The 24526-nt window shown below is 32.7% G+C and overlaps 2 protein-coding genes across 23 annotated transcripts in view; one reads left to right on the top strand and one right to left on the bottom strand.

The window, feature by feature from the left end:
* LOC126808607 (protein scribble homolog) overlaps positions 1-13334 on the top strand; it is a 71358-nt gene extending 58024 nt beyond the window's left edge. For 9 of the 22 annotated variants that reach the window (XM_056103099.1, XM_050533433.2, XM_050533444.2 and 6 more), the window contains 9 exons: positions 610-666; positions 2135-2234; positions 2897-2911; positions 4343-4495; positions 5787-5917; positions 6066-6115; positions 7109-7303; positions 9364-9453; positions 10155-13334. In XM_056103099.1, coding sequence (XP_055959074.1) covers positions 610-666; positions 2135-2234; positions 2897-2911; positions 4343-4495; positions 5787-5917; positions 6066-6115; positions 7109-7303; positions 9364-9453 — 791 coding nt within the window. In that variant the 3' untranslated portion in view covers positions 10155-13334. The remainder of the gene's footprint in view (positions 1-609; positions 667-2134; positions 2235-2896; positions 2912-4342; positions 4496-5786; positions 5918-6065; positions 6116-7108; positions 7304-9363; positions 9454-10154) is intronic. The other 13 variants (XM_050533452.2, XM_050533442.2, XM_050533441.2 and 10 more) reach the window with 9 other exon arrangements.
* A 982-nt stretch (positions 13335-14316) lies between these two features.
* Positions 14317-24478, bottom strand: LOC126822025 (glucosidase 2 subunit beta). Its single transcript, XM_050550747.1, has 7 exons — positions 24416-24478; positions 22196-22576; positions 21571-21662; positions 20531-20670; positions 19564-19718; positions 17926-18165; positions 14317-16646 (listed from the first exon to the last, which is right to left on the bottom strand). The coding sequence occupies exons 2-7, from the start codon at positions 22520-22522 to the stop codon at positions 16548-16550; spliced, it is 1053 nt and encodes a 350-aa protein (XP_050406704.1). The 5' UTR covers positions 22523-22576; positions 24416-24478; the 3' UTR covers positions 14317-16547.
* Positions 24479-24526: the final 48 nt, after the last annotated feature.

Genomic DNA, 24526 nt, shown 5'->3' with positions numbered 1-24526 from the left:
AAATTTCACACTCGTACAATGGTTCTTTGTTGAGTTACTGCCCCTGTTTCCAAAACCTTACAAGCATTCTACAAGTTTAGGCATAGTTATTATGATAAGTTATGTGATTTGAAAATAGTAGATATAACATAATTTCGGTCAAACTACATGATGTCAGTGGCAAATGGAGAAATCTTTGTGGTGGTTGGGTTGGATGGCCGAATGGTTGTCACGTGTGTGCTGTATCATAAGGTCTGTCATTGAGTCAACTGGTTTGGTTTCGATTCCCGGGTTGTACGTGACCAGGAGTAGGGTCGCCTGTCCAACCAAGTGGGGTTTCTCCGGGTCCTTTGGTTTCGTCCCACTGCTAAAGACCCCTACGCACAAGCGAATTATTGAAATAAAATTGGACCACATGTTAGTTCTGAAATGAACTAGTTTGTGTTGAGTGGACTTTAAACCCCATTTTCTCTCTCTCTCTCTCTCTCCCTCTCTCTCTCTCTCTCGTGGTTGGCTTCGTTCCAGAGATAGTGAGTTCACTGATTGGTTATAAAAAATAGTCACAATTTCAGTATGATGATTTACACATAATGGCATATTTGAGGTTATTTCCACGATGTTTATTTACAGCAAAACATTTTAGCTATCTTGCCGATCATGAAATAGCCAAGATGAAACAGGAGGAAGGTATGTCCGCAATTAATCTGAGTTATCTGCCCCAACATTTTTTAAATTTCAAGAAAACTTTATGTTAGGGGTCTTGGGGTCTATATGATAGTTATTCTGGGGACCTGGGGTTAGTGATAGATTACAATCTTGTTTTCGTTTATTTTTACACTTCATTCATACCATCTCAAACTTTCTGTTGTAACAGTGTCCTGCCAGTCCAAGATAAAAAAAACCCCCAAAAAATCCTAATTTTAATCAGATTGGTTGATGAGATACACTGGTCAAACGCATTGTGATGAAAGGTGGGATCTCCTAACCTTAAGATGAGTGCTTGTGGGATGAATTACCAGGGTTCACTGATAGTTCTTTCAGTTGCTTATTGCCAGTGAGAATTCAGCACTTCGATTCTTTAAGATCCTGGTAGTACTGGTACTTGTGAAATAAAGAAAAGTAGTTAAGGGAAAAAACAGGGATGCCAGATTGGGATAGAACAGGGACAGAATAAAAGTCTTAATTATTTAACATAATATGTTAGTTCTTAACAATTTCTAGATTCTAACATTCACTCATTCTCTCCATGGTTTCAGAATTAATAAGTAGATTAACATCTTAGAGAAGTACTTCCTTTATTCCCTCTTTTCCTGGTAAAAGCTTACAAACCTGTCATATATATCCCCATTACCTCTAATACATCTTAGAGCTTAGGGCTTAGATCCTGATACTTCTCCATAGTCTTAATTCGCACCTATGATGAGATTTTTTTTGGCTCAAATAGTAGAATTGCTAACATTAAATTGATCTCCACACAAGTATGGTACGTTACACCAATTGCCTCCATTACCTTTTATTTTGTCTTATTTAAATGACCAAATAAAGTTTTAGTGTAGTGTACCGTCTGAAAAAATGCTAGCTTTGGATGGCAACTGGTGTCATGTGTTATTCAAACTGTCTTTATTCTTAATGATGTTTCTATAAAAAGGTTTGAAAAGGACAAAGGAGCACAGTTTATTTTTATCAAAATATGTTCAGTCCTCTCATGTACTTTAGAAGAAACACCAGTGAAAATAAAGTTTGGTTTCTTGTGCTTTCAGCATTCTTGACAACAAATTCAATCATTTTCTAGACTCTAGTTACAACTGTGGACAAACAAAAAAAAAGTCTTACAAGTATTCTTACTATTAAGTATGATGCCACAAGCCATCATTAATTTACTGCAAAGATATTACTGAAATTCAAATTTCAACTTATCGAGTTAGACCATGTTTTACTAATGCGGTAGCACAACATCACAGACTACTTACGATTGACACTCTATCCTATTCATTAATCTGCAGCTTTGATGTGATGTAATAGCATGATAGTCTCAGTTGTCAAGAATGCACTTGTGGTTCATGCCATGGCTGTTCAATTGCTAACTAACTGTTTTTACTAACAAATACCACCATTTTCTCTTACTGCTGCTCTTCCCTCCATCATCTTTAATCAGAAGCCAAATCGAAGAACATGTCCCAACAAGAGTTACTGTCCTTTGTTACAGGAGGTATCGGTGATTCAAGCGAACAGGACTATGATAAGGTCTTCTCAAGGTGAGTTATTGTTACTTTAACTATTTGAAAAGCCTTATTTATGCAGATCCACATGTGTTGGGTAATGCATGTGTTGTATGTGGACCCCAATGTCCGTGTTATACTGAAGCACCATTGTATATTGTAATATCAATTGTTTGTTTGTCCTTGAATAAGTGATTTTAGTGCAATCCATGGTGAACCTAGGACAACTTGAAGTTCATATCAAAATAGGAGTTCACAGGTTATTCTTTGACACTAGGGTTGTGTCTTGGTATATAAGCATTAAAAACTGGATGTTATATATTCTGTATGAAAGTACCAGTACAGTTGGTGCTATTAGGAAAAATGAAAATCCTATGGAGGATATAAAAGAAAACTGAGCAGAAGTATATGGTCTTCCAAAATCCAATCTTCATTAGCCCAGTAGGAACAGAACAGTAGGATGTAAAACCCCATTTCATTTCACTTTCAAAATGGAAAGTATATGCCACTTTAAATTTGATAATATTCACTGTGTTTTTATTTAAATTATGAGCACATAGCCACATGTGCAATTATTCACATTAATAGAGTATTTTCTTCTTATTATTTTCAAGTTGCTAGTTTATATAACATGGGTTTTATATTATTTTTTTCACCAAACTAATATATTGTGTTTTTTGTGGATTTAAATTTATCAGTCTTGGCACACAGAGGTAATATAACACTTATAGAACAGAGCATGTTGTCAATTATTTTTTTTTCTACTAGATTTATCATTATTTGCATGAACACATTTGTTTCCTATTTCCCCTTTTGATGTCATCATAACACCAAGTTATAAAATCTTAAAACAGAAATAATGTAAGAATATATTGTCTCCATTGACAAAGTTTTTGGAACAGATTTCACTCTGTCATTCAAAAGTGCAGTGTTCTTTCAAGAGTTTTGATTTAAGATTCTGTGAAAAGGGCCCTAATATATGCCTAAAACTTAAAACAATTCATGTTTCCTTTTTTTACTTCACTTCACGTTTCTTCAAAAGATCTCTGTTAAAATTACATTTTGTTTTATCAGTTCCATCACATACGTAACATTGGTAGACACCAACATTGTCCTTTAATGACAAGTAAAGTTTGGTAGTATTGAAAAAAATAAAAAAAAGCTTTTAATCGCAAACAGAATAACTAACTATGCTTCAAGTTTGGTTAGGCATATACACTGAAATTGCATGGTGCTTATGTGCATTTTTGACTGTGCTTCATTAACAAGTTGAGTTGTGAGTCAGAACTGTGTTTTCATGTTACGAGTTGGAAGCCATAGCCATGTGGTACATGCACAGATCTAATGACTTGATTGACCCTAATTGGAAAACAAACATTCCACTTAATTTTCACCACAATCTTCCACTACATTCTGTACGAAAAAATATGTCCAAATTTTAGTATATGAATGATGTGAATAAAGTATTGACGAGATGTTATATTTATTACAATCCATTTCATGAATCTAAATGATTTTAAACACTAATTACCAGTGGTTTGAATTGGCTTACTTGGCATACGTATACTAACACAGTTGCTTTTGTTATCCTCACCAATACTAACACATCACATATACTTTTGTTGGCACTATATTACTGTTGTTACTTGGATTATCTAATGCCCTTGTGGCTTTTCAAAAACTTATGTTAACAATTTTTAACATGCCATTGGTTTAGTAAATATCATTTTTCTTTATGTACTTTGATTTGGTTAATAACTTAATTGTATTCTCAAAGGAACAGTCTCGAACAACCAGTACAGTGGTTAAGATAATAAACAATTAATGCACAAATCTTGTCAAAATTACAAACGTTGATAACTTCGCTCAGAATAAAGTAATTTTCATGAAATTTTCAATATATTCATTTTACAATATCGATTTTTGAACTATTTTACCAAGAACGGTCAGCTCTTTATCTACATCTAAATAGTTTTCAGTAAAAAAAATTTTTTAAAAAAGGAAGCATATTAAGTTGAGACTGTTGCTTTAATGGTTTATTACAATTGATTTAATCTCATTTGGAAAATTTTAATTTATTTAAAAGTTATGTGAATCAAAATTAAATATTATCAAAATATCATTCTAAAATTACTCAAATTTAGTGAAAATTCTGGAGTTTTTCGAACTGCCAAGGCTGAAAAGCGCCACCTATATCAATTGAATAATGATGAACAGATAACTTTTGATGGTGAGAATCGCTCGCTAACTGATAGAGAACTTCAGGCCGAAAAGCGAGCAGCATGGCGTAAGGCTAGGTGTGTGTAGTTTTCTTTTTTAGTTTGATGTGTGATTTTTTAGAAATGATTGAAATTTTTATTTGACTCTTACAAGTAACTTTACTTGTTTTCTTATAATATTAATTTAATCTTCTCTTTTTGTTCTATTTCTGAGTGTCTTTATTTTCTTTATGGCTAAAAACACATATATATATGCTTTTGAATTAATGTCATAGAAATAAAGTAGTAGACTTTTAACATTTAACAATTAGATCTAACTACTGAAAAATATCAGTTGTGGCCCATTTCTGTTCTGTACAATGTATATAAAGCACATGAACCCTAAATATAATCAAAATAATGACTATGCCATCAGACCTTTCAAATAAGACCTCTTACAAACACAGGCAATCGTTAACTAGCTTGACTTGTGCTGGTTGTCTGAAGGGGTTGGCTTAAAATTGCTGACTTCAGCTAAATTAGGCATTTTATTACATTTTGTGGACATTTATGGTTTCAAGTTGGATATAAAAAAAATAAGTACAACCACTGACCAATGTGGTGTGAAAGATGTTCATGCTACCCAGTCATTCATAAAGGCACCTTAGGGGACAAATGTCAATAATATATACAGTATGAACTGGTCTTACTTCCTAATAGACAATAACGAAACCTGCTACAGTTTGAATTTCACTTTAACCAGATTTACACACACACACACACACACACACACACGTTAACAATCACAACACAAGGCCACATGAAATCATCCGAGATTTGATTCAAGGACTACACGGTTCTTGTTGTCCTATTGTTAGCCAAGCATAGTATAACCCATATTATGATTTACTCAGATAAAGAGTGTCAAGTTGTCATCTAAACAGAATGAAGATTTGTTTGACAATTACTTTTGTAGAAATAAATTCTTGGTGTGATTTATGATTGTGGCGACCGTTTTCATCTTCGGCTTCCCTGTTGTTGTGATGGCTTTGGCTTTAAGAGTAACAGACTATTATTGGATAGATTTACATCAAAGTTTACATACACACTGTTGTAATAATATTCTCAAACTAAATAATATTTAATTCTCAATACCTATTTAGAATAAAATAGCTAGTACACCCTTGAGAAAACATAAGTCTTTTCCCAGTTCTCTGGAATTGCACATTTCCTCGACCAATTCTAAAGACATGATTTCTATACCAATGATTTGTTTATAATTCTGGACATCTGAGGAAATTGATACCAAGAAAAATACTCTTGACAATTCCCATTGACGAATAAATGATATGCCAAGATTTATGTAAAATTATGTAAATGTTATTTGCAGGATGAAGTCGCTGGAGGCAGATGCAGTAAGAGCACAAGCTGTAATTGCTCATGTTCAAGAACTTAAAACAGATCCTTCCAACGTTAAATCAAAATCAGCAAATATATCAGCTGATAATATTGCCTTTGCTGGTAAGCTTAGAGATGTATAGAATTTTTGGAAAAACATATGTTATCATCCATGTTGTTGTAACCTATGAATGTTCAAACACCTAAGAGCTTAGCCCTGTCTGGCTGTCTCTATCTCTCATTATTTAATATTTTGTTGTTTTTTCTCCAGATGAAGATGAACCTGCTCACACTACTCATAATGGTGAACAAAATTCTCAGGTAAGGACCTTTATCCCCATAATGACGTTTAACCATTCTAATCTACTAATACTTGTAATATAAAAAACTAGATTTCAAGTTGGCTGATGAAGTAAATTCAAAAGGTTAAAATCTGCATACTTCAAAAATTGTTTGTTATGTATTGCAAGGTATCGGTTCAATAAGGAGTCGGTTCACTTGCGTAACCTCAAGAATTCTCTCCAGAAACTCTAGTAACTGCTTGCAGGCAAATCGTTGGATTAAGATATGCACCATATGATAGCCACACAGTGATCTACTTGGGGGATTTCTTTTCATGAGAAATGCAGTAAAAATTACCATATCATGCAACTGACAGATCTTCCTTAGCATCAGTTCGATGGACTGATGCATAATTCTTGAAAAAAGTAGTTTTCTATAGTTTAGTCTTATTTTCTAATAAGAAAAAATCTTTTGAAGGCTATGAGTATTTGTGCTATAAATATGATGGTACTTTTCGTCTATTTCACAGCCAAATTTCATACTAATGTTTTCTGCTAGGAACTATCTAAACCACTATCATATTTATTTAGGGGACTAAACCCCCCTCCCAAAATTGATTTTTAAAGCAGAACTTTCGTGAACGTTTTCATGTGTTTGCCTTTCAATGAAATCTTAACCTCTCTATGCAGTTCATCAAACAGCTCGAAATCTGTCAACTCTTATCCTATCAGTTTACACAAATTAACAATGCTAATGTTTAATTTTTATTAACAAATGATATTTTTGTATAGAGATTAAAATTCTATAGCTTTTGACTTTTTAAGCTTTTGAATATATGTTAATTTGTAGTAAGATAATGAAAAAATTGGTCAGATTTCTGCTGATGCCAAATGTAAGGAAATAATATTATTTTTAGAAATTATTTCTGATGGCAGACAACTGACAAATTTTATCTCATTTTAGTAGATTTGTTTTGCTGAATGTTTTAAATTTTGACGTGAATTTTATTTTTTGGTTTTTGTTTTTCATCAGCCTATTTTCGTCCCTTCTCCGTCGATAAATAAAAATCTTGTAGTTCAGAGTCGTGACGGGGACACGACTATACAAGAAACTACTCGTGTGATTGGTGAAAATATTAAAACCGTTACTGAGGAAATTATTGACGAGAAAACTGGCAAACCAACATTTCGAACTGTCGAGGTTATAGAACGAACGCTAGAACGTGAGGTATGGGATTATGGGTAATGTTTCTGCTTTTGTCGGAGCATGCCTGGGCTGATCACGCTTTCTTCTTCCCACCTCTCATCTACACTTTGATTTGTTTTTCATCCTTGGCTCTTGGAAATCAGACATGTTACGAAGGTAGAATTATTATGGTTTGAAATCTTTCTTTTTAATTTTTGTTGTAATTCATGAAAAAAGATCACGTAGAACTTAAAAGCGCAACAGTAATGACAATAAACTTGTAGTACACAATCCCACCAACCCAGCTGCTAAGCTCCTCCTCATCACCACATTTTCATATTTACACTTACAGCTATTTATTGCACATGAGTTTGGCTAACCGAAATTTCATAATATTAATATTTAAAAATAACTATGAAACTATGAACATTTAGAATTTCTTGAACTCTAAATTCGGCAATATATAATGCATTACTATACTAATCTTTCGGATTTGGTGAAAACCAAAGATCATACCATTGGCAGCAAGTTAATATTCACTTGACAGATGGAAATCGAAGGAAGAGTAGGCCGCAGCACACAGCAAGGTGAATACACCTCATCATTTGCCCAATTGGTTACATTATCATTCCGTCATATTGCAATACTATTTATTCATATGCAATGTCTAAAATGCAGATATATTGCATTGTTCACTTATTTTACAGTTTGTTCTGTAATCATTCTGTCATATTACACTACTTTTAAAGAAAATATACATAATACATTTATTTACCTACAATGTCTAAAATGCAGATATAATTGCATTGATTTAGCAGAATCAGGCCATACCCCTCCTTAGATGTTGTTTGGTAATGTTGACTTTAACATTTCAAAATAAATTTGTGTGACCTTGCCCGGAGAGGAACTGGGACTTGTTGATGTGTTTGTGAAACATAGATCCATTCTTTGATACTTAGAGGAAATTTGGTTTTCATTTAGCATTTTGTTTAAATCTGATTAAAACAAAGTTCCTATTTCATTTCAATTTTTATGGTTCAAAATTTCATTTTACTTGTCTTTACTACACTAGGATCTGGAAGAGTTGCTATATAACCTGTGTCCTGGTTAATGTGAGGGGTTAGCCAATGAAACAGTCTGTTGCAGCGAGTTCTTGGCGTGCAATGCACGGAACTGTGGGTATCTCAATAGTAACATCAGCCCTGATTGGTTAATCAAATGCCTGATGTCATAGGGTCAAAAGCCGCCCGTATGACCCTGACGCGATCTCCCACTACAACTGGTCAGATCTTCATGTAGTAGAGGCCATCGAAAGTATAAAGAAACGAAATATAGATCTGTATTTTAATCAGATTGCATTTTGTTTTAAAGGGAATTTTTGAATACAGATTGCACATTACCCTAAGCTCAGGGAGTGCAGTAGTTAAGGGGTTTGGACTTTTGGAAACTTAACTCAGATTGAAATTCTACGGATGCCCTGTCAAAATTATTTTTACACCATTTGAATTGAAGTGGTTAATGTACATGTACGCTCTAGAATCTGTGCCTCAAAAAATCCCTTTAAAATTGGATAAGGACCATTTTGGTATTCAGTTTTGTTTTTTGTTGTTATGGCATTGCAGCTTTCTGTTTGTTTATTTCTGCTTTCCTATTTTTGTATTCATGTTATTTTTTTATTTTTCCTGTTAAAAGATGAACATGCTCTCTATTGATAACTTATTTATGGATATATGCTTAATTTGTAGGATTTATAATGGCATCCACAACCTTTGTAAGATAATAAAATTGGCTAGAATTATATTTGAGCATCTATTTGCACAAATTTTCTGTTACATAGTGGGATTTGTCCTTGAAAATACCAGCTCCTCATTAATTTTTACTAAACATCCAGTGATGGAGAACTTACCATGGTGTTTTAGGTAATCTACACACACACATATCCTGTTTTTGAGAGAGAAAGGGGAGAATTGTGTGAAGGTGATGGTTGGGGCGGGGTTGAATAATTACTTGTAAAGAGAGTGGATAAATATCAGTGTATGGGACAATATCTAGCTGATATCATTTGCATAAAGAAAACAACTGTATTAATGGTATTTTTGCAGGTTGAGGTCACAAAGCAACAAATTTATGAGATGAAATTAGATGATGATAGTACAACTTTTTCTAAAAATAAATCACGTGAGAATCGGTAGGTAAGTACATACAGGTTAATGGTCATCTATTTAATCATCAATAAATAAAATGATAACATTGCATATATATTTCCAACCTTAGTACACACGGCTATTTTCAATTCTATACACTATGATAGCTTGCTATAGCCGGTATGGCTAATCACAGTGTGTGAGGGCAATCACAGGCTGTTGCAAGGGATGTTGATATGGATCCTACGTTTGACAAGACAGGAAAGGTCTATTCTCATGTCCCAGATTGAAGAGCAATGGTGCATTGTCACTGCCAGAATAGTTATAATATCAGCCTGTATTCTCATCAACAATTGTTTCTGATAGTAAAACTAATCATGGTTAAACAACATGGCGTCAATATTATTTCAGTGCATTTTTACACTGTATTTATACACCTCATTTCAATTGCTATTTTGGCCCCTGACATTAGAAGAAGCAGGGGATTATTAAAATGAGTTCATCCATCACATTTTTTTGGAGACAAGTACTCTGCCTCTAATTAAGGTAGACCACATTACTGGTTGTTAGGATGATTTATTAAGATTATAAGGCAGGGGTCCCATTTTCTTCTCAAAGCTAAAGTGCCCGTAACAAAATAAAACATTAGCATGTTAGTCTCTAGTGTGCTTGTGGCATTGAATGAAGTTAACCCTATTTTTCATCTCCCACAAAACGAGACAAAATATGACGTTATTTTATCTTTTCAGTTGAAGTTAGTGAAGTTACATCTCATTATAACCTAGCTTATCACCATGGAAACCACTATTATTGCCATAGCAACCACCTCATCGATGCTTTTTATATGCTGTTAATGTTTATTACACTCTTTCGTTGCAAACTGACCTTGATATTTTAATCTCAAGGTCACAGGATGAGATGGTAGCAAAATGTGACAATATATGTTCAACCTATGAGAGTTCAAAGTTCACTTCTTTTAAGAGGTCAAAGTTGACTGACTTTAGAAGTGATACAAATTCGGAGTTAATACAAGGGTTGATTTTTGTCAAGTTATTTGAAAGTATTTACATGGCCATCCTATTTATGTTATTTGGTTACAGTGTACGCATAGATTGATTAGCTTTCATTTCATTGGACAAATTTCATTTATTTTATCCAATCATATTAAACATATCATGTATGTATGTAAGCCAATCATGTTATTTTAATATGTTTTGTTAATATTTTTTTTTCGTTATGCTATGAAAAAACCTTGTTTAATTGACTGTAATTAATAATAATTTATATTATTGTACTATTAATATACATTTAATATTATGTTAGAACCACAGACACTTGCCTTTTTGATAATCAATTCACATTAATTGGAAATATGCAGGGCATTTTACTCTCAACCCCAAGTAATATGTGTGCTTATGAAGTCTTATCAATTTTTTAGAAAAATATATTGAAATGAAATGGGTTTTTATAAATTATTGAGGGTGTAACATGCCAGAAAATAAGTCAATTATAGAGTTACACAGTCAATCTTTATCTTTTGAAGCATATTTGATCTGTAACACAAACTTACATTCCTGGTTTTAGTCTTCTTAATTACTATGTGAATAAAACCTTTCACCCTTTAATTTGAATATGTGTGTTGTTTTGTTGGTTTATTGGCCCTTGAACTTTATTCTAGACATCTGCTTATTCTGTTGATGAAAGACTTCTTGATAAGAACATATCATTTTAAAGAATGGTGCATTGTATATGGAATAGGGCAGTCATATTAAAATCATCTTAAAGTGCAATGAATTGTAACATTTTTGAACAAAATTTTGATAAATTTTTAAGTGATATCTTGAAAGGCAAAATATGAAATATTACCAGTATATTTGGATATGTTTTGATTGTACGAAATAATGATTTATTTTATAGGAGATTAAGATCTTAATAGTGCTAATCTAGGCAGTCTTATTTCAGTTGTTTGTCAACCTTTATCAGCAGGAAAATGTTTTGCATAAGAGCTCGGTTGTTTATTAGATTAGACATTTTACTCTTTTCAGAGTTATTTTTTTTTAAATTTTCATACTTGATATTTATGCATGGAAAATGAACAAATTTATTTCACTTTAATGCGTAGATTATTGACTGGCTGGTAATTTTCACTGATGGTCATTTTGATTGTCGGTCAGTTATGACTCGTACATACGAGTAATTGAAAGCCAGAGTAGTAAGGTTGTACCTGATATCAAGCATATCATTAGTCTTTATAGCTCCATCCCAAATTATATTTGTTTTGACTGCAGCTGCAGCGGATGTAAAAAATAGGTTTGACCTTTGACACTACACAGTGAATGCTTTTTTGTCAAGACCAATATTCATTGCAGTCAAGGTGAGATAATTTAGGCTGGAGCAATTGAGATGAGCATATCATTACCTTTTCTTATCATTTTAAACTTTAAAACTGTAGCATGTTTTTTTTTATTAAATAAGCTTTAAGTCTGTATTTGATATATCTTTAAACACATTGCTTGCTCAGTTTTATATAAATCATTTTTATAAATATATTCCTTATTCAAACATATTGAGGTTCTGTTTTGAGAAACATGCATCTGAGTTGTTGAGTCTCTGGCAAGTACTAATGCGATAAGTTGAGTAAATTGTAAGAAATATTAATATATTTGAGGGTCTGTTGAGTTAAATTGTCAACTATATATATTTTTATTCTTTCTTTGTATCCCATGTAAGCCTCTTGTGAGTGAAAATACCTAATGAAGGATTACCACTATTTTTAATGTGATAATAATTTTGTTTTGAATTTTGTTTGAAAAGATTAAAATTTGACAAAAACTATTCTTGGTGCCTGTTGTCATATATTTGATCATGATTTACTAATTAGGAAATAATTTGATATAAATAACACTGTACATAGAGCAAAATATGTATAAATCTGACTGTGAAAGATTTCAATTTTAGTTATTCCATTTAGTTATGGTAGTATGATAGAGTGACTGCCCCTTAATCTTGTACATTCAATCTGTCACCAGGGTGCAGTAGTTGTCTTGTGTTATTTTTAGGGTATTTTAGAGGGAATTTTGTTGTTGAAATTTTTATATCTATGAATTTTGTGAGTAGTTAAAGTAAAAAATATTATAAATTCCATTTTTTTAGTGAGAAATTACTCATTATTTTTTAATGCTATTCTTATGTTGATTTTTAGGAAGATAAATTAAATTGTTTTAAATATGGGGGTCATTTTCATAAAACTTAAGTTTTTCTGTAAAGTTATTTAAAAGTTTAATGTTTTTCACATGAGAAATAAATAGCTTTCAAAAAATACATCCATACAGTATTTTATTAAGATGACCCCTATTGAATATGAAAAGGATGATTTCTAAATCATATTATCTTTGTCTGATTTTGAAATATGTATTTCACTGTAAATGAGAATAAAACCTAAAAAATGAATTTCTGTGAATCACAGGTCTTACATTTTGAAATTTCCAATCATATCTGTATTTTGATACTTGGGACAAAAACTGAACTTCTGTGTACAAATTGGTAATGCACATAAATGACGTCACAGCAGTTGGGAAATTTGACTTGCATTGTGTTGAGACATTAAATCCCTTTCCTTTACAATCTTTTGGAACAGGAACATATACAGAAACCTACTTTATAGCAATGAGGCTATATTGGTTCCAAATGTTTATTGAATTTGGTAAGAGTATGATATGATTTACAAACCAAATTACCTATGTATGTTGAATTTGGTAGAGTGGAATATGATTTAGAGATCACCTATGTAAAGAGGAAATGGAAAATACAGGATCTATATGTAATATATAAGTTCTCTATATAAATACTATTATTATAACTATCATATTTTAGCTGCCTTTTGTAATATAACTACTTCATGATATAATTAAAATTATAATATACACAAAGACTAGACTTGTTAATGCTCGTGGAAGGGATCTCTTAAGCTTTGCTAGAGGACCATGCAATGTGGCTATGTCAAGCCAGACAAACAAGATTAGGTTTTGCCACCTTCTATTAAAACCTTGTCAGAAACATAGCATTCCATGTTAAAGAAGGGATACACAGCTGTGCTTAGTAGAATGGTTACTTTAAAATACATTATGGGAGATAAGATAAAGAGATGGCAGTTCTCGTTATAATAGTTAAAAACTAGATTGTGTAAAGGTAATTTGCTGAAAATTCCAGTCAAATTGATCCACTACGAGCCTCGGTCATCATTACTGAAATCATTAATATAAACAGCATAGTCTCGATTATCCACTTTTTTTAAATTTAATTATCAATGGCCGTTAGCGGCATATAGGAATCTAATCCAGCCAACATCGAAGGCTAGCCTTGACATCGAGAGTTTATTATGGTCTGGATAAGTTAATTAATGTCTAATTGATAATTTAGGTAACATTTCAGGCCTCAAGGAAGACTTGTAATAGCAGATTTTGCTCTTGCATAATGCATGTTTAACTCGGTGAGGTTCTTGCATCTTCCATTGCCATCCTTTATTGATAAAAGTCTTACTGGATTGAATGTGTTTTGTGTGTCAAATAAGAGTTGGATTTGACAAACAATACGACTTTAATAAGTCAGATTGAAGTTAAACAGAGGTGACCTGCATGTATTTGTCAGTTGGCATTGTAGTTGTACAGCAGTGTAGCAAGGGATAAATATTCAGGTTTTGATGACAAAGGAAATTACTTTTGATTTATGACCCCCAACAATTAGCCAGATAATCCCAGTAGTTTAAAAAATAATATGACAAGTTTTAACAAGTGTTCATTGCAGTTCTCTAAACATGTCAAACAGCATCATGAAAAGGGATGTCATGAATACCAATTCTTTGCATTGGCATGATTCTGTCAAGGGTAATGGGTTAAAATAAAACCATTTACAGATATATAGAATCTTATTTAATCCTCCAATATACATCTGATATTTAGTAACATGATTTAATTTATTAACATAAAATCATTTAATCTATTAACATATGTAAAAATAATCAAATTTATTAACATGATATTTATGTTATATTCCCTAGCGACACTAGTTACATTATCCTCAAACGGGTTAAAACAAAACCATTTACAAGTATATAGAATCTTATTTAATCCTCCAATATACATCTGATATTTAGTAACAACATTTAATTTATGAACATATAAAATCATTTAATCTATTAACATATGTAAAATAATCAAATTTATTAACGTCCTATATTATCAAAACATTTTTCTCACTGCCAACCACATTTTACAACCTTTTGTCTTGGCCATTGGGTTTGGCAATAAAAATTGTTCATGTGCTCTTGAAATACACATCTGACTAGTCTGTTATATCAAAATCAGTATTTTACATGTGGTTTAGTGTTTGAGAGCAAGACATCAATTTAATTAAGGCCCTACAAATATAATATTCTGGTTCTCAGACAATCCTTCCAAAAAATCTGAGGGAAGTTTCTATTTTTGTGTTTTTATTTTGTCAAAGGATCACTACTGGGCTAAATGAATTATCACATCATATTTCAAGGCAGGACATTTATTTGATGTCGTTTATGATTATCTAGTGTCATTCACAATTGTCAGTACCATTAAGCTATTATTGGTTGAATAATGAATATTCACACCCATACCCTAATTAAAGAGGTGTTATTGATATCATGCATTCAAGCAATCATAACAATAAATTACAAATGGAAGATAAAGAGCTAGTCATGTAAATAAAATCTAATAACAAAAAACTTAAAAAATAATCAGTAAAAACAAAAATAATTTAAAGCTGTATTTCAAATAATCATTCGCCCTTTACATCCTTGAACAGTTACTAGTCTTTAAAATAAAAAAAAAACAAAAAAAAAACATTCTAAGCCATACAAAAGTTACAGATAAATGAGATGGGGTATAAAATGCTCCAAAAATATATGTAGCATGACAACTCCTATCCCTTGAAACAAATTGGAAACTGTTATGGAATTGAACTACAGCTTTTTCCCCAAGATCTATTCATCTAAATAGATGGTTACTTAATGGCTTACAATATCTGTGTCTTGTGCTAGTTAATGTTTGTATGTGGTGTGATCCCCACATGCTTCCTATTATTGTCAACAATACATTATCATACCCCTGGAACTGAACAGGCTACAAAAACAATCATTCATTCAGAGTTAAAATAAAAGGAAATCTAAAAGACATTTGCAAACTATTTTAAACATTAAAGCAATACATTCATGTTATGCATTAAACAAAACATCTATCTTTTAAATGATATGTCTACAGTCATTTTTCTTATCAAATAAAATTACTCTAAATTTGGTTAAGTTCAATGGTTTAAAATTGCTAGATCTCTTTGACTTAGATCAAAAATAAAACAGTTGATTTCATTGGATTTTATGTGTTAAAAAAAAAAGAATTTAATCATATAAAAACCATACCCCATCACCAATAGGCAAAAATACATCAGATCAACTCAATTTTATACTTTACCCAATTTTACCCAAATCAAAGAGGTTTAACTCCTTTTAAGACTACAGTCACACAAATATTTCTCATTAATTTTCATTCATACTAAAGTTAATACAACCAATTTGGATAAAAAAAAGTATCCTTATATTAAATTTAATTAAACCTACATGTATTCTTAAACTACATCTACATCTACATCAAGTAAAATATAAAATATTTACAAATATTACACATTCTCACCTTAAAGATAATTTTAATGCTATGAGTAGTTTGACAATTACATATGTTTATAGTATATAATTAAATCTTGAACATTTCATCCTCCCATTACATGAAGCTATTAATACATGTCCTTTACTATGCATTATATATAATATAAAACTTTTGATGAATAAATTATTTGCTAACAAGAGGGCTATATTTGTTCATGGAATATGGCCGCCATATTACTTTTGAAAAACAAAGAAAGTATGATTTTTATTATTGCATGAGATTATATCATTACAAATTTAAAACTAAAAATTGATTAAAAGCTACATATAATTAACAATTAATTAGGTACAATTTTTATTATTATTAAAATGTCTTGTCAAAACTATACTTAATTTGAGATTAACATGTGGTTTATTTTATTGCAATGGTTACATTATAACTGAAGTTTAGAGATCAACAAGCAGCTGGTGTGGTAAATTTGAGAACATAAATACATGTCTCTTCTTCTTTTATTGTTAATGGTAAATCTTGTAAACCACAGAAAAATCGAATCTAAAAAAAAAATAATAATATAAGTGAATATTCATAAAACAGTTAATAAAGACTTCAATGTCTGGCTCTTTCCCTTGTCTTTTTTATGGTAGCTGTCATTTCTTTTGGAAGATTTTGAGACTTTTGAAAATTATCACACAACTGGCATGTATTATATTGTAGGCCAATTGATTTCATGCATCATCTGCCTAACCTTTAGAGATCTCTCTATGGACATCTGCTTACTTTAATCCAATAGCTTGCACACAGGGGTGTCTACAAGTGGGTGAAATCCAGTGTAACCAGGGATGTCAAATTTCGCTGTTTAAATTTGGCCTAGTTCCGGCTATTTTTCAGTATTTAATTTTAATAAACTAATTTTACGTAATATTAATAAACCAATTTAATCCCTAAATGCCAACAAACCTTGGGCATAATTATATGGAGTCGGCAAATCTTATTATAACGGTAAACCACATAACCGATTAATATTGGGACACTCTCTTAGATGTATGTCAAAGTCTTCATTTTTGATGTTATGATAATCAAAACTGTGAAAATGACTTCCACCAAGGAAGCGAAAGCAGGGAAATTTAGACTGCTTTATTAAACAGCAGGAAAAAAATTATTAATTTTTCGAACCATTATTATTTTTCGGATTTTCCTGAAAAAAAAAATGGTTCGAAAAATTAATAATTTTTTTCATGATGAACAAGGTATATTATTTAAAAATAACATATGTTATACTATAGGCGATATTAGCTACAAGACACTGCGACAGTACGTCGATGGCCCAGCTACACGGCTACTCCACTAAACATGTATTTTCTTTCATTTTTGATGTCAACAGTCTAATTTGAACTGTATACAACATTGTATATGTGATAAACAGCTTGTTTTATTTTTTTTTTGGATATAACATTGATCATGAATTCACATATTAACAAATATAGGATATGAAAACAATCAAAAGCTTATTTATTAAAGTCATCTCCCTAGCATACTTGTATTGAACAATCTACAATAGAAATGTTCAGCATGCACCACAAGCTTTATTTTAGGCCTAATTCCTGAAAAAAAAAAAACATGCCCCTCATGCTTCCGGCACCTTTGGCGCCTCGCAGATATGAACATTTGCTTCCCCTTACTTTAGAAAAATTTCCTGTTACTTGAAAAGTTAGTGACATCCCTGTGTCAGGCCAACAACCTTATCTTTTGTCAACTTTAAGCATCCGATTACATCTATGAGTAGATGACAGATCATTCGGACACCTATAACCCTCGAAATAATAAAATTTACCTTTGTGATTCGAGCCTTTCCACCTGGACACAACCTAATATCACCATCTTTCATCAGTAAAACATAATTCCTACGTTCTAGACTCTTCCATACAGGATTACGACCCAGGTTAAAACTACTGTGTGGGAATTCATCCTGGGTGATGGATTTAAATGGACAAATTTTATACTCATATTGGTAAACTTTTAAATCATAGCATTTTTCACTCAATAAAAAAAATACATTTTCTGGTCCGTATTTCTGAAATGATCAAATACCAAATATATGAGTGAAATATAAAAAATATGAAACAAATATCAAATATTGGATTTTAAGTAATAACTGAAAAATTTTTTTTTTTACAATTTTGTTCAGTAATCAATTCATACACTAATGAAATTCAGTCTCATCATTGCGACAATTATTCACAGAACTGTATACTCATTGGTCCATTTTACACCTTGAAATTATCACTACTGTTAATAGTAGCTACAGTAGATGACTCCTTGGCATAAAATTATTCAGTGGAAGGCCTTACTCAATGTCTGACTAATTGACTTTCAGGTATCTGAGCTGTGTAACCAAAATGGATTGTAAGGGGTCTACAACTTGAGAGTATTTTGACATCTGAGCCTCATGACTAACCTGTTAAAGATCTTATAGACTTTCCATCATCAGAGCCATATGGTAACTTACTGTAGGATTTATGTGCGATCAGACATGTGGGACTAATTTTTAATTAAACATACAATATGCATAAGCTAAATCTGCCTATTGCAAGTCTTTCTTTAGGCCTAAAATGTTATCTAAATTATTAATTAGACATTAATTAACTTATCCAGACCATAATCAACTCTCTATGTTATCGATAGTCCTCTGTATTTACTGGATTAGGATCCGATCTGCTGCTCTACGCTCATTCATGATTAAATCAAGAAATGGATAATCGAGACTATGTATTTTATTGTACCGACTTCAATAATGATAATCAAGGCTAGGCCCAAAATTCAATCGGTAAATTCTCGGTTCATAGTGGATCAATTTGACTGAAATTTTCAGCAAATTCCCTTTACATTATCTAGTTTTTAACTATTATAGTGAGAACTGCCAGCTCTTTATAATTATCTAATCTCCCATAATTTATGGGTCTCCATACTAAATGAGCATTCAAACTACATGTAATCATGTATAGCAAATCAGAATACGACATTATTCCACTGTACAGATTATTGTTCAGTCAAATCCATTTTATTGTTCAATTATCAAGACAGCCCAAAACGAATATGCTGATTTAAGAATCCAATCTATTCAATCTGTAGAATGCAAACAAATTGGGTAGCGATTATATTTTCTGCAGCATTCCCAATTTTTCATCATCTTGCAGAAATATTTATCATGCTTGACCAAGATCATAATTCGGTTATTGGAGACCGTACAATGCTCTAGCAAATTAATTCAAATAGGCAAGCACTGTCCTAAGAGTCAATGAGAGACCTCTGTTGATTGGCTTTATAATGCAGACAGGTCCAGAACATCTCTAAAAAAAACAAAAACCTGAAAAAACCCACATAGTCGCATTGACCTATAATCTGCATCACTTCTGACATTGCCCAGACAGACCTAACTCCCAACTAATATAATAACAGAAGTTTAACTTACAGTATCTGTGCTTAGATGTTTAGCTGCCGATAAATAATTCTGTCGTAATTTAAGACCCATTCTAAGCACTCGTTGTTCTTGAGCTTTATTACGTACATCGTTCTGACAAATGTTAACACACGGGGTGTGAGATACGGAATACTTCTTACTGTCATCTGTAAAATAATACCAAACTTTATTAAATGTATAAACACATAACCAGAGATTCCAAGTCATATCTATAATTGAAATGAAATGGGGTTTAAAGGAGCTAAATCGCTAATATTTGGGACCTAGAAATTGACCCAAATGGGTCGCAACGCATATAATAATGTAATCTGATGGTATGTAAAATGATTTACATTCAATTGTTTCCGTTTTGACTCTAATTTCAAATCAGTTACTTCCAGAGAAATACGGCATGAGTCTCAGGCGATTTGCAATTTCTAGTGTCTGGTTATTCCAGTCTATTGTGCATGCTCTACAGATAAGATATGGCGTACCTTTTGACATGAGATGTGGAATATGTCTAGCCTCGTTCTTTCTGGTCACTTGTAACAAATGACGCTGAACCGCTCTATGGTACATTTTCCCAGTAAGATCACAACATCAATGTTTTCCGAGGACAATTTACCCCAGACAGAGCTGTTATGGCCTACTCTATTTTTCCATTTCCAACTAATGGGGATCTTTAATGTGCTACCAACCATATGAATGGGGTTTAGTGTCTTACGTTTCTGCACCAACCAGGTTTATGAAGATGAGCATACACCATGTCTGCTGAGGAAAATTTAGCCCAGACAGTGGCGTTATAGTCTACTCTTATTTCCATTTCCAATTAATGGGGATCTTTAATGACAACGGTATGAACGGGACCTTGGTCGACTACACACTTTTCCTTTCCAACCCCTCTGTCTTAAACCACCATCAACAGACTAATAAATTTCTGTAAAAAAAACACTTAAAAGATATGATTTCATTTTCTTACCAACTATGCGAATATTGTCAGGCACTTTATGATTGGCCCATTCATCACTTCCATCACAACAATCACATATCCCATCATTCACTTTACTTCCTGTTATGAATAAAGGCTCTTCGCCTGGCATCTGATATTTACAATAAAATCTACAAACACAGAATGGCAGTCATTTAGGGGAATAGAAATGTTGGGTTTACAATCAATTTGACAAAAATGGAGGGTGTATTTACCAAATCAAAGTTAACACTGACCAACGTTTTTTTTTTTCTGAACATAACAGAATAACCTTTGATTTCCAGGTGACATGCCCAAGTGCGTATACCAAGTTGGTATTTAAAAGATTCACAGATTTATATCCAAACATTTACATTGATATAAGATTTAGATTTATCATGAGGCATGGACTTCCTACCAGTCAATGTTGCACATTTTTTAACGTTTCTCGCAAACCAAGATTTAATAAATGTATTTGAAATTTGCGCGTGTTGTTATCTCTGTGACCATCAAATAATAACATTTATGTAAATGGTGTCCCGTGTCCTGAATCTGATGTATATGTATGAAATATCAAACCACAAATAAATGTTATTATTTGATGGCCACATCCATAACGACAGAGAGCAAATTTCAAATCAATACTTAAAAATATCAGATTGATTGGTTTGCAAGAAAAGTGACGATTTATAACTTCTGGTGCCATGATAGAATGTTCTAGAACCAAATTATCCAACACAAGTCCCGAAAAAGGTGTCAATTGAATAAACATGCAAAATGATATGCAATGAAATGATAATGAAATGGGTTAACGTCCTACTGTTCTGCTCCGAACTGGGCTAATGAAGACGGGCAAAATGATATGCATCGGTTGAATACGATACTATCTGACCAACCACTTTACTGAAACTTCACAATTCTTTTCACACAACATCAGTTTTGGGGCGGACAAAAAAAATGACAGAACAATTTGGCATCTCACACAAATTGGAATAATACTGCACTGTATAAAAGTTAACAAAAAATGACTTTAACTGGTGAAAATGACTTACTTGGAATGTGGACAAGCATTTGTACCAGGTTCATCTGATGAATCAGCACAATCACAATAGTCATCATTTAACTTACTATACTCTATCTTTACCTTCAATAGAAACATATACATTTTAATGTCTGTTAAAGTCACCTTGCAAACCCCAATATTGTGAAAGCTCAATCTCTAAAAGGAATAAATGTCCAAAAATGATCCGATTCTATTAAAAACTATGATGAATTTTGTTTCGTTTTCGTTGATGACATTTGGCTCACTGGTAGCATTCGTTACAGCATGGCTTGTCATAGAAACATGTGTAGTAAATTCTTTGGTATTAGCCGATGTTAAATAATCAAACTTATTTTGTATTTAAAAATCCAAGGATATACTTTCATATATATATATGATAACTAATCATTTTTAACAACCAGTTAACCAGTTCAATAATTTTTGAACTGCTACATCCTTAGATTATGAAACCCAGGACCTCTTTGTTAATAAGCCAGTTCCATAATTGGTAAGCTATCAAGGCTTCCAATCTGTGAAATAAGGTTTTGAAATGTCCCTCCTTTGTATTATATTTTACCTGATTCGCAATATTGGTTGACAAGGATAATTATCTTTAAAGCCAATCATATTATTACCTTAGTAATAAGACAAGTAAACAAGCCTTGTTTATCAGGCTTATAAACATTTAGATCTTTCAAATGAACACCAGTTAGTAAACTCTTTGATTCTCGATCATCTTTCTCAATTTTAGCTTCGGCAATGGCCAGCTCCTTTGCAAATGTCTCACCATCATCAATATTGCCAATATCTTCTAGAGTATATTCTGGTATCTGGCGACTCCAGACATTCAGACGATTTAATGAGAAAAACTGCAGTAAGAAGAAAATGACCGCTATTGCAACAATTATCCCGATAGTTTTATATTTTCTTTTACACAAATATCTGACTTTCATTTTCCTCATCTTCTATCTCATCATCCGTCATGTCGAATTAACAATCTAGATTCAAATTCTTGTCTGAAAAAAATAGTTTCAGATGTTAAAATTATTGATATTTCCATTTTGTTTGTAAATAGAGATAATATTATCTGACAAAAATACATTGCATGGTCGAAATATTCATATTCGTTAATTTTTGTTTGCAAGAATCCACCGGGGACCTGAATAGAAAAAAAACAACAATTATATAAAAACACTTTTCATTTCATCCAGATTTTCCGGTGTGGTTCCTCCTTGTCAGTGATGCAGGGCGGAGGGCCTGACAAGGACAGCTGTCTAGTCCTTCGGATGAGATGAATAACCGAGGTCCCGTGTATACATTGGAATGCACGTAAAAGATCCCTTGGTAGTTGGAATTTGATATAAGAGTAGACTATAGTGCCGCTGCCCAGGCAAAATTTCCCTCATAGCACACTGTATGGCGTATGCCGTCTTCATTAGCCCAGCATAGAAGCAGAACAGTAGGACGTTAAACCCCATTTTATTTCATTTCTGGAAAAAATAAACACAAGCAGGATGTTGTGTTTTAGTGGACCGTCTTTGTTTGTCAGTGCATTTCATTGCTGTTCAATGATGGATAACTGAATACTGTACATTGTTTCCTACATCATGTTGGCCTAGTACATATAAGCTAAAAAGATCATATGGAATTTATCTCCCGACACATTTCATTACCTGAGTATGAAATGTCTGGAGGAGTTTGGGTGCAGGTTGATAGAGAACTTAGAGCAGGCGTGGGATGAAGGGGAATGCTCACTGGTCCGCGGGTGAACTAGTCTGTGGGTGCACTAGTCCGCTGCTAGGAAAAATACTATTAATATGGGTATCAAAAAACTCAGCAGGTATGGTGGCTGACTGGTATCATATCGTGATGTCGCCCTTCATAAGGCGACAAGCCAGCAACCCAGCAACCCAACATCACAACATTTTAACCCGACATCAGGACATTTTAACACGACAATACGACTTTTCACCCAACACCACGACATTTAAAATGTTGTAATGTCGGGTTAAAATGTTCTGATGTCGGCCATCTTCCTCTTTATAGTATGATTATTTACAATGATCCTGGTGCTGATCAAGAAAATTCCCTGGGATTTTGCTGCATGGTTTCTTCCGGTCGGTAGTGCAAAATGAACATTCTGGCAAAGGATAGTGTCTATTAATAGAACACAATTTTTATGGGAAAGTGTCTAGTTGTGTAGATAGGACAAAAACATTTTAAGCCCCTGTGTACACATTGGCATGCACATAAAAGAATCCTTCACATTTAGAATTCGATGAAGAAATGTATTGTTCATAAAAAATTTCCGTCACAGCACTCTGCATAGAGTATGCCTATCTTCAATAGTCCGATTGGCTGCACTACCGAAAGGGAGAAACAATGCCGCAAAATCCCGGGGAATTTTCTTGACCAACACCAGGATCAGTGTACATAATCAAACTGTAAATGAGGAAGATGGCCGACAAGCCGATATCACAACATTTTAACAGGACAAAACGACATTACAACATTTTAATGTTGTAGTGTCGGGTAAAAATGTTGTATTGTCGGGTTAAAATGTTGTGTTGTCGTGGTGTCGGGTTAAAATGTTGTGATGTCCGCGGTTATGAAAGACGGCATCACGACATGATAATGATAATCTGCCACCATGGCATACCTGCTGGGTTTTTTGATACTAATATTTATAGTATTTTTTTTTAGCGGCGAACAAGTGCACCCGCGAACCCCATATATATTTATCATTAGTTTGAGCGTATCCCGGTTGCCACTGAATAATTCTGTATCATATTAATTTCGGTTCGTTAAGATTTGTCACAAAGATGACCGAAGAATCGATGCGAAAACCATATTACTGTTATTTTCTGAAGATTGAAAAATTCTTCCATGGATGGCGCCATTTTGAATCATAAGTCACGTGACAGATGTACAAAATTTTCCAAAATGCAATTCGCTGATCTTTGTGA

The sequence above is a fragment of the Patella vulgata genome, chromosome 1, assembly GCF_932274485.2.
Source record: "Patella vulgata chromosome 1, xgPatVulg1.2, whole genome shotgun sequence".
Lineage (NCBI taxonomy): Eukaryota > Metazoa > Mollusca > Gastropoda > Patellidae > Patella > Patella vulgata.
Note: the sequence above shows the minus strand (reverse complement) of the source record. Positions and strands in the feature narration are given on the sequence as shown.

What these genes read in the sequence shown, in the direction of transcription:
- LOC126822025 (XM_050550747.1), bottom strand. Translation starts at nt 22,522, where the DNA reads ATGAGGAAAATGAAAGTCAGATATTTGTGTAAAAGAAAATATAAAACT. An exon ending in TTACTTGTCTTATTACTAAG is followed by an intron (nt 21,663 to 22,195) that starts GTAATAATATGA and finishes TTTCTATTGAAG; the next exon opens with GTAAAGATAGAGTATAGTAA. An exon ending in TGACAATATTCGCATAGTTG is followed by an intron (nt 19,719 to 20,530) that starts GTAAGAAAATGA and finishes ATTATTTTACAG; the next exon opens with ATGACAGTAAGAAGTATTCC.